The sequence below is a fragment of the Amphibalanus amphitrite genome, unplaced genomic scaffold, assembly GCF_019059575.1.
Source record: "Amphibalanus amphitrite isolate SeventyFive unplaced genomic scaffold, NRLGWU_Aamphi_draft 000111F_arrow, whole genome shotgun sequence".
Lineage (NCBI taxonomy): Eukaryota > Metazoa > Arthropoda > Thecostraca > Balanomorpha > Balanidae > Amphibalanus > Amphibalanus amphitrite.
In genome coordinates this window covers 260044-277087 of record NW_024881606.1, presented here as the reverse complement: position 1 = coordinate 277087, position 17044 = coordinate 260044, and the positions used below count along the sequence as shown (strand labels likewise).

The 17044-nt window shown below is 47.3% G+C and overlaps 1 protein-coding gene across 1 annotated transcript in view; it reads left to right on the top strand.

Annotated features, from left to right (window-relative positions):
• LOC122381012 (muscle, skeletal receptor tyrosine-protein kinase-like) overlaps positions 1-13587 on the top strand; it is a 45796-nt gene extending 32209 nt beyond the window's left edge. The window contains exons 6-13 of the mRNA XM_043364687.1: positions 1702-1863; positions 2448-2631; positions 4845-5006; positions 6452-6567; positions 8314-8487; positions 8768-8929; positions 9130-9299; positions 9690-13587. Of these exons, the coding sequence (XP_043220622.1) occupies positions 1702-1863; positions 2448-2631; positions 4845-5006; positions 6452-6567; positions 8314-8487; positions 8768-8929; positions 9130-9299; positions 9690-9870 (1311 nt within the window). The 3' untranslated portion in view covers positions 9871-13587. The remainder of the gene's footprint in view (positions 1-1701; positions 1864-2447; positions 2632-4844; positions 5007-6451; positions 6568-8313; positions 8488-8767; positions 8930-9129; positions 9300-9689) is intronic.
• The last annotated feature ends 3457 nt before the right edge of the window (positions 13588-17044 follow it).

Here is a 17044-nt window from a genome sequence, read left to right as displayed (position 1 = left end):
GGTGTGTGCGTGGTGCCCTTTTTGGGCGCTCAGTCGTCGCCCAAGGTGTACCGGCTGGAGTCCAATCGGCGTGTTACCACCACCATCGCTCGTGGAGACTTCATCACCGAGCCTGCTCTGGTGTGCCGCTCTCAGTCTCCGGTGACAGGACTGCACCCACTGGATCCGTGGCGCCGAGACGACGCAGTGCCGACTGCACCCGGGCGCCAGCGGCAAGCCCCGGCCCGGAGCGGCTGTACGCGTCACCTCCTCTGTCCCGCTTCGTGGCACTGCCCTCACGGTACTGCAGGATGTACAGACTGTGTGTGAGGGAGAGACGATTCCCGACGGTTAGAATATTATCCATGTCGGTGCCGGTGACGCGCGCGTCATCGTAGTGGCCTTCCCCAACTACAATGAGACAATGAGCTTTCTCAGATCATAAATCGCCGAAGAAACGGTTTGTCCTCGGTGGGTATTTTTTAGGCAGATACGAGTTCATAGTAACAATGGAGTATGCGTAGACGATAGCCGCAACCGGCCGCTGCCGATGAAGTGAGAGTGGATTACACCTCTGCAGCATGCTCAGTCGGAATGGAATTTATACTGCATCCAAATGAGGAGTTCGGGAATCGAATCGGCTCGCTGCGATAAAGCGCTCAACTACAGCTGCGAGTATACAGCAGATATTGAGTGGCGACTTTTCAGTTTTCTCAGAACTTCGTCCTGTCAGTGGCTGTCAGTGGCCCATATACCTTACCGATTATCTGGGCCTCTTGCAAATATCCATTTAAGCACGTCTATTGAGACATTTTCACTGAGCTGGATTTGAACTGGATCTGAGCCGCGTTTCAGGAGTCTGAGAGAGTATTTTGCATCCAGTTCAGCTAGTCAAGCTTTTTTGACGACATGCTTCATAGGCTTGATAGTCGGTTAGCGCTCTACAGTGGCATTTTGTTAAAAATATATGTCAACAAGATGATATCTCCACAACGCAATTTGTTTTGTAATGAAAGCATGCAAGTTTCACGACGTCTATGGCATTCAATGTTGAAATATCGTTTCTAGTGTATTTTCTTACTGCATTCGCTCTTAATCTGAACCCAACATTTTCTGTGTTTTTGGAAGGGAATAGAATAAGTTAACGTAGTTTTTTTGTGATCTTTTCGCGGTTAAATGTACACGTACTCCTGCTCATTGACTTTGGTCGTGTGAAATTGACTGCAAAATGTTTGGATAGTTGTGCTTAGAAACATTTTGTTGTGGTATGGGATAAACGTTGTGATAAATATTTTATGTCAGCATGTGTAATGCGAACAATTGTACAAACACGAACATAAATAGTTTACTGCAAGTTTTCAAGTTCTGTGACTAGATATCTATTGCAGATAATCATCTATTTTTGGCTCCTACTAGTGAATACGAAAAAATACAACGAACTAATATGAGGCAAACAGTCAATCACATGATCTTTTGAAGCTAATCCCCGAGGTAACGGCTGTCCTGAATTCCGGATTAATGTCCTGTACCGCCAACTGACCCGTCCCACCCTGCCCTGACCTCTTGTGACCCGTCCTGTAACCCTTTCTGTAACCCCCCTGACCTCCTGTGACCCGTCTGTAATCCGTCCTGTGACCCGCCTTCTGACCCTTTCTGTAACCCCCTGACCTCCTGTGGCCCGGTCTGTAACTCGTCCTCTGACCTCCCGTGACCCGCCTGCAGGCGCTGTCGACCGCCGGCACGCCGCCGTGGGTGCTGGTGCTGGTTCCGAGCATCGTCAGCGCCTTGCTGGTTCTGCTCATCATAGCCGTCTGCTGGAGACGCCGGTGTGTCAAAAAGGCCGGCTCCAGAGCGGCCAAACGCAAACTCGACGAAACCAAACTGGTGAGTGCTGCTACGGCGGACGGTTGGCTCAAACATTAAATCCGTTAATATTTGTAGCATTTCCTTATGTCTTCTTTTTCTTGCTTGGGAATTACAATGGCGCCGTATGGGGTGTTTGAAAGGAATTTTGAAGAGTAAGACGTCAATTATATAATGATTAGTCTCGATGGTGCAATCCTGACAACTAAATCATTAGTCTCGATGTTGCAAGCCTGATAAAAATAAATCATTTTGTCCATCGTTTTACGCAGTACTGTAACTTGCAGATAAATCTTCAATGATCTATTCATTTTATTGATTTGATTTGATTTATCTTGTTATATTTTTTGTTTAGCTTGATCAGACGATTTCCCTAATGCGCGCTTAATCGGACCCACGTAACCTACGAACCTTAACTTGAGATATTTTGAATGTTGGCTCTACCGTACCAGCCACTCCCAGTTTGGTGTGGTGTAGACACAGTTACCGTCATTATTGAACTCCGACGTCCTGTAATAATATTGTCAATGCTTAGGTAACGAGTGCCTCTGCACGCTCACGACCAACTCCTATTGCAATAAGCTGACGCCGTGTGTTTTCCGCAGACCATGCCGATCACCATCACCGAAAACATCGATCTGGACGACCGGGTGCACTCGAACCCCAATTACTACCACGAGTCGCCTTCCACCTCGCCTCTGGCCACCATGAAGGTCGCGCACATCCTCAAAGAGCAGATCGCCAACATGTCGGAGATCGGCCAGGGACAGTTCGGAAAGGTCTACAAAGGTGGGTACAAGTGGTGGCGGTCGGGTACTAGTTAGTTGGAATATTTAAATGTGGGTTGAACGTATGAGTGTGCTCCGGTGGCTGGAATTGGTTTCGCCACAAGTGTCCATGCTAATTCCAGAATTGAGAGTCTCGCCAGGACATTGCGTTGAGAGTCGAGGGGCTCTGCTCCACAACGCGACACGACGCTCGCCGAATTACCGAAATCCGTGAAACACTCTCTTGGGACAGTCTGAGGTTGATGAGGACTTCCGCTTTTCGAGAGTGCCCCAGAAAACTTAATTCTGGTTATATTACTTTTATTTCTTGTTCAGTTGGGTATGCTTTGTCATTGCAGTTATGCTAAAGAGGGAGGCTGACGGCGAAAATATTAGTTTATTTGTATGTGGCATGTGATTTTCTCTGATTTGCTATTCGATTGGCATATGGTAAATGTACCGCATTGGGAAGCATTGACGGGGCCAATCAGCAAAAAGCAGTAGGAGCAAATCAGCGATTGATGCTTCAATTCAACCACACTGTTCAAACTATGCAACACAAACAACACGATCAAGCATTCCCGCGGATTCAGAACTCCTCACTCACTCACTCAGCTACCCACCCACCCACCCACCCACTCACTCACTCACTCACTCACTCACTCACTCACTCACGCTCGGCCAGGGCGGTTACCTGACTCGCCCAAGACGGCTGCGGTTTCGGTTACCTGGCGTGGTAGGCTGTTCCGCAACACACCGGAGCACTGCGGGACACCATACCAACGGCCGACACGCCGCGGCGGCGCATCTCTTGAACTGAGGCCAGTTTTACCAACAGAAAAATAGCCGCCTTCCGGATTTTTTTCCCCTTAAGACCGCTTTACCGTGTGCGGTAAACGCGATGGGTACGTAAGCGGATAGGGCTTTACCGTTTATGCTCCGTATGTGAAGCGGTCTTTAGGCAAAAAAAATCCGGCATGCGCCCATTTTTCTGTTGGTAAAACTGGCCTCTGGCCTGACTTCTGCCGTCCACAGATATCCACACTTTACACACGTTGCCTTATTGAATCACTTATAGATCCCAGGCAGCTTTTGCTACAATGTTTAAGAAGTTAAGTTTGTGTTTCAATAGAAAAGGTTCAATTCTAATGAATAGTGTTGTAAGCTATTGAATACATCCCCTCGGTTATTTCAGTACGATCTATTATTTCAGTGTTTCATTTGGATGATCTAAATCTCACAGTTGTATAAAATCCGTAGTTAGTTTTGCTGGACGGCATGCCTGCAAAAATCCATATCGGTCCGCTGTGTATCGTGTTCGGTCGTGATTTCTGCTATCATTGTGTCAGCTGAACAGGTTTGGTCTCTTGTTTCGTCTCTTGTTTCTAGGGGGCTCACAACTTGATTGTGTTCATAAAAGATAAAACGAAGAGATCCTCGTTTTAAAATCACTAACTCGGTCTGGAAATTCAGTCATCCGTCGTCTTGCGATACGAAGCACGTTCGGCTCCAATAACACTCATTCAAACTATTCGTGGCGAGGTTCGCACGGCTGCTGCCAATGTCGAACAGCGCCCGACATATTTCCCCGTAACTTTCCGAGGCCCTAATTCTGCTGTCGCAGCCCGACGAGCGCACAGGGCGACACAGTGGTGAATTATCAATGGTCATTTGTTCCATGGAATCAGGATTTCATCAGTTCCACGCCGATGTCCACAGAATAACCAGGCATTAAACAGAAACGTTGAGAGAGTCGCTTGATGAACAAAGATATTTTCGAACTTTGAATGCATAATTTAAGTAAATTCATTACGCATAATTTGAATGCCAGGCGAGGGTTTTCACATATTATGGTGTCAAGTCAGATACTGAAAGACTTTCCTCGTATGAATTTGATCATTTGCGTACCTGACAGGCCGAATTGGTATCTGCTGTTGCTTTGACGAAACAGAAATTGTGCAATAATATACATACTTTATAACTATGAAACATTACAATATTCATCAAATATCGCAATATTCATTCGTTTAGAAAAGAAAACCTTGTTCCATAACTTCATGTTGTTAAGTGTTGCTCTTGTAGCGTCATAGTTTTCCAAAAGAATTGTTTACCGACACTAGAACCCGCCGATGTTTCTGCCATAATAAAGGGTCACTCCCAACTGATTTCGGCCCCGTCTAGTTTTCCGTCCGTGCAGCGTCCCCTGTTCTGACCCTCCGTTCGGCCTCTGGCCAGGCGTGTACCGTCCCGCGGACGGCGAGCCGGTGAACGTGGCGGTGAAGTTGCTAAAGGAGACGGCCAACGTCGAGCTGCAGGAGGACTTCATCAGGGAGGTCGAAATCATGGCCAGCTGTCAGCACGGCAACATCGTCAGCCTGTTGGGCGTGCTGGTGCAAGGTGAGAACGGGGGCAGAGGCGCAAAGGAACACGGGCACTGGGCAGTGGGCAGTCTTGCAACCGATAGCCATGCAACGGCGCCTGCTTGCGCTTCTCTCTCTCTCTCTCTCTCTCTCTCTCTCTCTCTCTCTCTCTCCCTTTCCTTCTTTCCTTTTTCTTTCTTTCTTTCTTTCACTCTCTCTCTTTCTCTCTTTCTTTCTCTCTTTCTTTCACTCTCTCTTTCTCTCTTTCTTTCTTTCACTCTCTCTCTCTCTCTCTCTCTCTCTCTCTCTCTCTCTCTCTCTCTCTCTCTCTCTCTCTCTCTCTCTCTCTCTCTCTCTCTCTCTCTCTCTCTCTCTCTCTCTCTCTCTCTCTCTCTCTCTCTCTCTCTCTCTCTCTCTCTCTCTCTTGCCACTTTATCTCCTTCCCTATTCGTCTCTCATCTTACGTAAAAGCTTTATACATTAAAGTAATGTAGGGGTAACTGAGTGTGCGAGCTGGAAAAAAGACAGATAGGCGTCAAAAGCAGCATGATAATTCAAAACATAGATCTTGTGTCGATCAGCTGTCGACCATACAGTGGGTGAGGAATATTTATGCCACACGCAAACAAAGGGTGCCATAAATTGGATTTGAGATCCTAAGAACCACCTCAGGGGCTTTCTCTAATGTTGACGTTGGACTTCGGAGTCGACCTTGATTGTTCATAAATCAAATAAGCGGTTGATATAAATGGCCTCTTTAAATAAGCGTTCGCATTGATGCGCATTTAGTCATGGACTTAGGCTGCTAGTGCATTGACCAATGTTCAGTGCTCGGGCAAGTACACGCATTTTTGCAGTTAATATAGATGTTCTTTTTTCTGTTTGATCCCGTGATAGTTGTATTGTGTAAAATGTTAATTGTATCTTTTCAAGTAGACGCCATTTACCCCCCCCCCCCCAACTACGAGTACCTATGTATAAGAACAGTACATCATAATTCAGTAAACAAATCTTGTTTGTGAAGTTCTGGACAAATTTCAAAATCCTGTGGGAGGTCATGCCTTCTATGTGTTGTGTATTCTCTAAAGGCTGACTATATTTCACGTTGGTAATCTCTGAAGGCTTTCATTCCCCAGCCCTTAGCAATGAAATATTAGATCGTAATTTCTCGAAACGTCATGCATAGTTTAGATTAGATAAGCATATTGTTTTGCTGATCATAATGACTTCCTCTGGCTTAGATTCAGGATAATGTTTCTTGTTACTCCTGCAATTCCAGCCGCTGAATGGCTCCTTCGAGAGGCCGATATCACTCGGCGGAAATTACCCCTTAACTGATGAATTTACACCTTGTGATGAGAACAATTGCAATGTAGTCGTGGGACTCTCCCGAAACTAATTTAGCTACCCTGAGATCAACGTATTGAACAAGGAACACTTACAATGTTATATCTGTCATCCTGATTCCGTTTCCGGTTTCAGAAACGGGCGTCACGCCTTGGATGGTGTTTGAGTACATGGCTTACGGAGATCTGGCTGAGCTGCTCAGAAAGAACGCGCCCAAGTGGGGCAGTCCTCAGGGCAGCGCGCTGGACATGGTAAGTCGACATTCCTCAGGGCAAAGAGCTCGACATGGCAACTTGACACTCGACAGTGTCTAGGCGAGTATCGCCCTAAATGTCCAGGGCAGTCCTCAGGGCAGTGCGCTCGACGTGGTAAGTCGACAGTCACAGGACAGTTCACAGAGTAGCCCAATGGTGAACTGATTTAACTGACACATCCAAACATTACCGGTACAGGGATAATAAACAGACAATTAATTCGGTTTCTTCTCGCCGTAACATTCAAAAAGAAATAATTTCCTGATCACAACTCCCTGAGCGTGAGACGAAAAACAATTAGACTGGCAGGCCTGAGGGCAGTGAGTGGATGAGCCGTAAAAAGAACGATTGATTGCCTTGACCTTCAGCGCCCAATGAGGCACGAAAATACGACAAGCGTATGATTTGTGTACCGCACAATTTGTCCTCTTCACTGAACATCAGTGGAGAAGCACGGACGACAGGCTACTGGTGATCAAACAGACACCACTGTTTTCAGTTGCCTCATCTGGGGACATTTGTCGAGGCAAAGCTGTGACTTCAAGAACTTAAAGTGTTCAGTAGGATCTGTTCGCTTATTGATCGACCAGAGCCACGTCAAAGCGTATTATCATCGAAACACAGTATGACGTCCAGCATTGATGGGAGCTCACCTTCAAAAGCGTCTTCTGTAGCTGCGTTACGATGAACAGGTAATTCTTTTGTGTTCTGTCGTTCATGCAGACATTTGCCACTTAAGGCCGGGAAGCTCAAATCACAAGTCACATATTATCCCCATTCAGCAATATCGTATGAACTGTAACAATTGGCCCCCGTTATACCGATGAAACAGTCCATCGAGTCAAGAACAAACAGCGACTGGCGAGCAGCCATGCAGCTCGAGCCGGGCCAGCGTCGTCACCGGGTGATATTCGCCGTTTTCACGACGGGCTATCCGGCGAGTGTACCTAATTTGACCAAATCTGCACCTAATCTCTTTTACAGCAAATATATGCATTTTATGAATTTATTTCAGTGTTTTCATCGATGATACTCTCTGATAATATGACAAAGCAGGCATATAAGCAGTTAGTGCAACCCTATCTGATAGCTAGTAAGAGACACACGGAACCTGATTTGACCAAATCTGCACCTAATCTGCACCAAATGTGCACCAGATGTGTACCAGATGGCCGTCGTGAAAACGGCGATTAGCGATCAGACGCTCCGACCTAAGCTATTTGGGGCGGCTCGACCGACATCAGACTGATGAGTTTCATGAATACAATCGAACAGGTAGACCTGCTCCTGAAAGCAAACTCTTGGAATTACACCGGTTTTCTCGTACCGATTTAATTAAGTTTAAGAGAAAGTCGCAAAACACAATTTTGTCATACCTCACTTTGATGCAAACGTTACTTTGATCTGTGAGCAACGAAACAATATCAGAGCTAAATCAAAACTCTATCAGAAACCATTTCAAGAAAATCCTACTAGTTTCTTGGTTTCCCTGCGTCGCATCGGCACATAATTTTTGCTGTGTTAGACTCAGCAAACGTCACTGTTTTTTTTTTACGGATAACTGTTGTTTTAAACGGATGACTTTGCCTATTAGTGGGAGGCCGTATCCCGTTGGCAATATACTGAATAAACAAACTCGGTAGTCCCGATCACCGATGCGCGCTGTATGCCGTGTCGCCCGTGCAGTTGAGATGCCATGCTGTGGCAGAGCTGTAACTGCACCTCTCTCCTTGTGTCCGGCAGAGCACACTCCACGGATTTGCTGAACAAGTGGCCTCAGGAATGGAGTACCTGGCCTCGCAGCACTTTGTGCACCGCGACCTCGCCTGCCGCAACATTCTCGTCGGAGAGCACATGATAGTGAAAATCTCCGACTTTGGCATGAGCCGCGACATTTACACGTGCGACTACTACAAGGTGAGACTTGTGTGAAAGCGACATATGAGATGATGAATTTATCTGATACGTTTAGAACTGTTATGGATTTCGAACGCGTAAGCGTTTGAGTACCCATGTGTACCAAATTCTGTGAACATCTACAATCAAAAAAGATGAAAGAAACGGAGTTTAAATAGAAATAATTATGTTGAACAAATGGACTGTAGGCAGTCTAGTTCTTCTCTTGCATAATTTATGACACCTATATGAAAAATGAACGTCAAAAAGCGCGGTACTTTGAGTTCACGTTCTTGGACAGGTGGCTGGAGGCTCTCGCATGCTGCCCGTGCGCTGGATGGCACCGGAAAGCATCAGTTACGGCAAGTTCACACTGGAGTCGGACATCTGGAGCTACGGAGTGGTTCTGTGGGAAATCTACGCCTACGGCAAGCAGCCCTACTACGGTCACACCAACAAAGAGGCGAGTCACTTAGCATAAAACCTTAGGGTTTGGACCCCCCCCCCCTTGCCAGGGCGAGGGTTAAATATTCTATAAACTATTTCAACATGTCTTATTGGAGCGTCCCTCTCAAATCAACGTAAAAAAAAAGATTTCATTGTGTGCTCACCTGACACCCATTTGTGTTCGTCTTACTAAAGTGTCGTTTTTCCTGACCACAGGTGGTGAGCATGATTCTGCATCATATCCTGCTGGTGCCCCCGGAGAGCTGTCCAATGGCTGTGTGTGACGTAATGGACTCATGCTGGCGCTCTGAGCCGCGCGACCGGACCAACTTCTCCGAGATCGTCCAGAAACTGGCGCGCATGCGCGACACTATGAAGGGTCACAGGTCAGTGATCTCGGTGGGGAGGGAAGATGTCAACTCGGCAGGGAAGGGCAGAGTTCAACTCGGCAGGGAAGAACAGATGTCACCTGAGCAGGGGAGGGCAGAGGTCATGCGTGTCGCCATGAAAGAAGCGGTGTAAGGGGTGATGTGATTGAGATTGATACAGCTATATGCTGCCCTGTGTATTCGCCAACCCCTCAGATTCTGCTGTATGAATGTTCAATCGAAATTTTCATCGCGAAACCAAGGCGAACTAAGGGTGATGATTGACAAACAATCACCTAAACAAATTCTGCCTTATAATTATTAGATCACTCAGTTGGTCAGCAGCATCAAAAATCTCTCATTCAATGGGCGAATAGCACTGATTTATTTTCGTATGACGTTTTGCAGGTACGCAAACATGGAGGCAGTACCCTACACCGAAGTTCAGCTCGACCCGGAGCTGGCCAAAATCGAGGCCGACCTGGTGGCTCTCGGCCTGGGGGACGTTGCAGCCCCACTTGACGAGGACATGTACCTGCGACCCAACGCGGCCACCACCGGCCACGACTACATCCAGCCCATTCCGTGAGGAGCGCCGCCGCCGCCGCCGACGGCCGCTAACTGGACACTCCATCATCTCTATGGCTTCTCCGAGCCAGGTCTCGCGCAGCACGGCCGCAGCGAACTCTGCATGAGAGGTTTTCAATGTGCGCTGTCTCATGGAACACACCCGAATGGCGGCTCGTTATGGAAGTTCCGTGACTTGGTGACGTCACTGGTCAGTGACGTAGTCCCTCTCCGTCCGGAAATGTCGAGCACAGTTCGCTGTGGACGCGTCGTGGCACCGCGGGAACGAACCTACATCTCACGGCTGGCCAACCCCACAGCACGGCGGGCCAATTTCCTTGCCGCGTCGGAGCCTTTTCTCGTCGCAGCGGGCGAGAAAGAAGAAGCCACGCGTGAACCGTGCCGCGTGATTGCAATCGATTGTGATCCGCGGCTGGGTGTGCTATTTTCGCCCCGCTCCTGGTGTCACGTCGGTCACATGATTGTAACACGTCCCTTTGTTCGGCGATGAGCGGCGCTACCTCAACAGAGCTGGGTGTGCGGAATGAACTGCGACGGTGTCGATGGTGGTTGACTTTCCGACGGACCGTCTTCATGACGTCATGGAGAACTAGCTGACGCCCTGGTGACGTCAAAGTGCGTCAGAAGCGTTCGAGTTGCGAGAGGGATGGCGACGCATTTTGCTTCTGCACAACGTGCGTCCGTGTGCAGTTTCCAAGTGAACTGGTAGAACGAAATACTGATGATCCCTTGGGGCAGCCGCGCTTGCCCTTGTATATACAGTTTGTATACGCGCGAGAACAACCTGAGATGTGAGCCAGCCTCGCAACTGGTTTCAAAGTTCCAGCTTCTTGCCATTTGTTTTAGTGGACTCCAACTGACGTGTTTGTGTCGATCACAGTGATAAGATGTACGTGTTTGCGATTAATTGTACATAGTTGAATGGGTGCCCTGTTCCTGCCATGAAGTCAAATCTCAAAAGATGTTCGATATCTCAGAAATGTCGAAGGAGTTTTCAGTATATGGGGAAAACTACGCCGCGTATGAATGCTAAGCTGTTGTTGATGTACCTAAACCTGTTACAATGTTTAGTGGTGGGATGTCGTTCTGATGTCATATTGTGTCTGCAGCAAATGGACTATCACGTATAGGATTTTTATGAAAACATTCCTTTCCGTTACAAAACTTAGGACTTGGCGGTAAGCACTGTACATTGAGATATAAGTCGTCCAGTCAGTCTTTTGATCTAGCGTTATCAATCAAGTTTCTTCATATATTACATTTCAAACATCTAATCTTCTGACGACTAACTCTATTGCCGTCCAATGACCAGCTGTATGTGATGAAAGGACAATGAATGCCTCACTGAGCTCAAAGTTTGCGACAGCTTTGATTGCCCTCTGTTCAACGTTCTTTTGAAATCGCACCAACTATTTCGTTTCAACAAAGCTAATGAAGAAACGACGAAGAAAGCTATGCGCAGTAAGTTTTTGTTACCATTCCCTTCAGCTCCGCCGTACCATTTACAACAATAAATGGTATTTACATCAGTAAATGGTTCTCCTTTAATCTGTTTTCGAAGCGACACCGACCACTTCAAAACCTCTCTTCGCGAACATTGTAAGATTATCAGGAAGACTTTGAGCTGAAATGCCTGGTTATGTCATTAGATCAGGTTTACTCTGTGCCAGTCGAATTTCCAATATTTTCCCTACTCTGTCCGCCGCTCTCAATAATTAGCTTTTTGTAAATATCTGCATATTCAGATGATTATAAGTACCTTGCTTCAGCAGACTGAGAAACTCTTAATGTTGATTTAGTCGCAACATGACTAACTTCCATTGTCTGTTGTCCATTGTCTGAAAAAGGAGCTACAGCCTATTTGGCTGTCCCTAAATCGTCTCACTCAGGTACTTAACCCTATTCCTGGCGGGCTCCGCCGGGACAAGAAACTGGCGGGGGGGGGCCGATTCGGCCCCCCCCCCTGAGATCTCGAGAACGAAGCAAGATAGCGACAAGCGGTAAACGGCATCGGATACGCACGGCCAAGATCTACAATTTTTACTAAGGTCATTTTCAGGTCAGGTCAAAGATTACGTCACAGGGGTCGAAAAAGTCAAAATGGCGGCACTAGATATGGAGAGAGTTTTTCTCGAATAACTTTCGAATTAGTCAAGATAGGAACAAACTAAGGGCATCATCGTGATCCTCTCGTCAATCCGCATCGAATGATATATATGTTGACCTCGAAAGGTCAAGGTCAAAGGTTGACCTCAGGTCACGTGACCTCGAGGTCATCATGTATATCATTCGATGCGTCTTCACGAGCTGAACACAATGAGACCATCCACGCGTCTGTATCTTGTTCCTGTACGGAGTTATTGGCCAAAAACCTTTGGTGACCTTTGATGACGTCACATGACCTCACAGCTGCCCAACAGCAAAACAGACCTCAAGGTAGTGAAGGTTGATCGTATATGAAGTCATGTATGGTATATGGGGCCATTCCGACCCGTTTTAGTGGTAAAAACAGGGAGTTGATTTTTCCCCCATTGACTTATAATGGGGAGGTCGCGAAATTGACCTGACCTTAGGTCACCGATATCAAAATTCCGAGATATACAAATTGCACATACTGGTACTCTAACTAAACCCTGAAGAGAAGAAATTGATCGGTCAAAAACTCTAGCTCTGGCGTGATTGCAAACTTTTCTGAGGTAGGGTCACCAAACCGCCTCTGGTGACCTGACCTGAGGTCAGATCAACTCAAAATTTTCAGACATGTTGCGTAGAAGCCTTTTAGGAAAAGTCAGAAAATTTGAGCTTCCTAGCTCAACGCGTTTGGGAGAAATAACCAAAAAACCTCAGGGGGGCTCCTGAGGCCCCCCCCCCCCCCGCCAGGAATAGGGTTAAAACAATTGAAGCAGTGCTGCTTGGAGTTGTTTGATATGGAGCCACGCGGCTGTGCATGGGTATATTCTCTTGGGCTGTGTCTCCGACAACCATCGTTTCGCTACGACTCTGGGGTCGGTAATACATGCTCTCGGACGTCCGTTCACGACGGCCACGACACTCTGATTACTCTGAACGATAAACGATGCTATCTGGAGGCAGGACTTGAATCCACATTCCCTGTTAATGTGTACTTAAGCATAAGAGATTTCCTGAGAAGTGGAGTGGATTGCGCATGATGTGTAGATATGTTGTTGAGCTACTATCACAAATGTGCGACGTGGCGCTATTTTGGCATAGGTGTAAAGTGGTTTGTACGATATGCGTAGAGAGAAGTCGTGTTTGAAATATGAATATTGGATAGTTATGAAAGTTTTTATTGAAACTGTACAGCTAAATGGGCATTGATGATGTGCTAATTGTTCTAATAGTGTCATGTCTGAGAGAGAACATGACCATCATTAACTCGCACTAACATGCGTGCATTGTCGACATGTGAAATTTGAATGCTCTGTTATGATATAGTAGTCACTAGTCAGTCGTGCCAAGCGAGAAAAGAGAAGATTTAAAGGTGCTACTAATATCATTAGCGAGATGGCGTGGTGCTGATATGGTATGCTGATTGTATCTAAGGCATGAGTTGCCGAGGACCGACTACCATTGAGTGTGTCTACGTACTTGCATGCTGATGTTTAACAGATGATAACTGACTGTCCGGCACAAACATGTATGTAAGCGTGTGGTATGTAAGGTTTCGCAAGAACATTACATCATGTTGAAATTTTAATGGTTGTTTGACACTGACTTTTTGGATAAAGAGCACAGAACAATGCCCACGAATCGGAACGCTTTAGCAACATATTAGTCTATTTCATCCGTTCATTTTCGTCATATTTCGTCGTAAAGCTGGTGTAGGGGCGGAAGGTCAGCTGGTGTAGGGACGGGAGGTCAGGTGGTGTAGGGACGGGGGGTCAGGTGGTGTAAGGAGAGGTCAGCTGGTGTAGAACGGGAGGTCAGCTGGTGTAGGGACGGGAGGTCAGCTGGTGTAGGACGGGAGGTCAGCTGGTGTAAGGACGAGAGGTCAGCTGGTGAAGGGGCGGGAGGTCAGCTGGTGTAGGGACGGGAGGTTAGCTGGTATAAGGGCGGGAGGTCAGCTGGTGTAGGACGGGAGGTCAGCTGGTGTAAGCGCGCGAGGTCAGCTGGTGTAGGACGGGAGGTCAGCTGGTGTAAGGGCGGGAGGTCAGCTGGTGTAAGGGCGGGAGGTCAGCTGGTGTAGGGACGAGAGATCAGCTGGGTAGGGGCGGAAGGTCAGCTGGTGTAGGGGCGGGAGGTCAGCTGGTGTAGGTATGGAAGGTCAGCTGGTGTAGGGACGGGAGGTCAGCTGGTGTAGGACGGGAGGTCAGCTGGTGTAGGGACGGGAAGTCAGCTGGTGTAAGGAGAGGTCAGCTGGTGCCTGAGACGGGACGTTAGGTGGTTGGGGGACGGGAAGACAGCTGGTGCTCGGACAAGTGTCAGCTGGTGATTGGTGTGAGGGGGAGGGCGACTGGTGTGTAGCGCGAATTCAGGAGGTCACCAAGTATACAGAGACGGGAAGTCGGGATGCTGATGAGATGTCTGATGGTGGCCGGATATAGGTCGAATCGAGATACGTAGCGAAATGTCGAAGCACCGCGGCGGTTGTGAGTTGTGGCATGCCGCATGTGCCGTGGATCTGACGTTGACAAGTGAGGCGGTCAGAGGCGGATCCAGCTCAGAGTTTTTTTTTTTTGGGGGGGGGGCAAACCATAACAATCTATCGATTCTTTCCATGCCTCGTTCATAGGCGTAATGTTAAAATTATGCCGTTTGGGAGGTGGCAAATGCCCATTTTGCCCCCCTGGATCCGCCACTGGAGGCGGTCACCGCCCTTGAATCTTCATACGTCTTTCACATCCTAAAGATCCTCCAATGATCTTAAGGAGCATTGGATCATTAACATCAATGACCTTTTTTAGTCACTTGTTATCTATTCTGCCAGGAGCAACAGCAAAAAAGGAGCTCTAAGAATGAAAGGAAGAGCATGTTCGGTGTAATAACTACATCTACGTAATACGGTAATACAAATATGTTAACGCTGTATGATCCTGTGGTACCCGTTAGCACATCTCGGTGCTCTGTCCTTTGGGATTCATCTCTTAGTCCCTGATTTGAGTTCGCTGAGCAACAAGCTTGCTTAGCTCGGCGGCTCTTTTCAGTGGGCATTTGACTCTGCCGAACCCAGACCAGATACTGTCCCCCCCCCCCACCCCGCAAAAATGTGTGAATGCGCTGCACGATTAACCTAACTAACCGATGGAATGACTGATCCTTTGGCTTATTCTTAAATGGGAAGGTGTAGTGGTCAGTCAAGCTACATTTAGCCTTGACTTCTTTGCTTCTCTTTTAAGCCATATACCATACTAACAAGGGCCTTACCGCGCTTATTCCAGCTTTGATTTTGTTTTCTTCATTCTCCTAGCAGGGAGTGTCGCGACTTGATGTATTATGTTTCGGGGTGGTGTTAACGTAAGGTTCTATGTGTCGCGCGGGTCAGTGGGTGGACACTCCTGGTCGTCTATTCATGGGCGGCGGCTTAAAAAAAAAAAAAAATAGTCCCCGAGGTGACTGGGTCATGGCGAGTCTACAGCCGCTGGCCGCCGCTGATTGCAATGCGTTCCCGCACAGCGTCATCTCATGTTCCTGTACAGGTTCTATCCAACTGAAAGAGCCCACGCTGGCAAGGGCATTCGTTGCACGGCGCATTGTGCCACGCTGGTTGCCATCATCTCACTTTTTTTACGAAAGTTGGTCCCGGGAAAATTATGGAATCCGAATACGCCTTTCACTAGTTTTAACATTTGGAGGTTACTTTATTATGCTAACTTCAATTTACACCTTGGGATCTTTTCGACTGACAGTTGGTTCATTTGATCGAGGGCGACTGACGAAAAATGTATCTGAACTAATATGAATACGTAATATGTTCTACATATTAGTTTTGGCCGGCTCGAAATACCGCTCCGGCTCGACCCACGTCTAGTCATCCAGTCACGGGAGACCCAGCCAGCAATTTTGCTCCGGGCCCAAGCAGGCTCAAGTGCGGATTGCCCGAGATTTTTAGTCGGGCTAAAGTCGGCTAGGGCTTGGGCTAAAGTCGGCGTATGACACAAAAACGCCGACTAAAGCCCATGCTCTGCCGGAGGTATGCCCGCTCTGCGAGCTCCGGACAGCCGTAGTTTAGCCCTAGTTGAGCGACGATTGGCGTTAGCCCGATTTAAGCCCGAGCAGTGAATCCATTTATATAATGGAGATTACTCTGGGCCCGAGCGGGCTGAACTCCGGCAAGCCCACTCTGTGTGCCCTGTCTATCCCGACTTAAGCCATAGAAGTGAATGGGGTTTATACATTGCAAACTGCTGTGGCTTTGCTCGGGTTCGGCTCGAGTGACGGCTCCTGTTTTCTCAAGTCTCGACTTGACTTCATCTTGCTTTTGCTTCACACTGGATCAAGTAGCAAGGAGCAGCCAATGCACTTTCAGCAGGTTGTGCGGTTTCAATGCATATTTAAAATTGTTACGGTCACTCATATGCTCTGTTAACCGGTCATCGAGCATTGCGAAAGGAAAGTAGTGGTTGACTTTGATAGTGAATGTATATTATAAACGACTACAGACACTCAAATGAAACACAAATACATGAAACAGTGGAGTGCGAACTGCAGCAATAATATGACATGAGTCATGAAAAAGCGCCATCAAAACTATAAAACAATCAAAGGCCCGCTAGCCTCCTTCCCCGTTCATAATACTTGGTTGAACACTCAACCGAAAGCATAAAGTAAGGACAGCAAGTAATCGCTCATAAGACATAAAGCAATTAGCAAACAATCGTTTATAAGGAATTTCACTCTGGTGAATGGGAGCTTTGGAGGCGTCTGGCTCCTCCACACATACACACATCTGCAGTAGGTGGTCGGCCAGCTTTCGGCGCAGTTTCAGTATAATGTAGGTATACCTACCTACTTAATTATAAGCAGGCAGTTTCCGCTAAACCACTTGGCGAGGGCGACTGCGGCGTCCACCCGGTCCTGGTTTGTATAACTATTCCATTTTTTTTGGAACCATTTGCTCTAATGGTACGTACCTGAAAAAGAGATTAATTGGTTTAATTTACATTGCATGTTTGCTTGAAAAATAAGTTATTGTTGCATTAATACTGTAAAAGCAC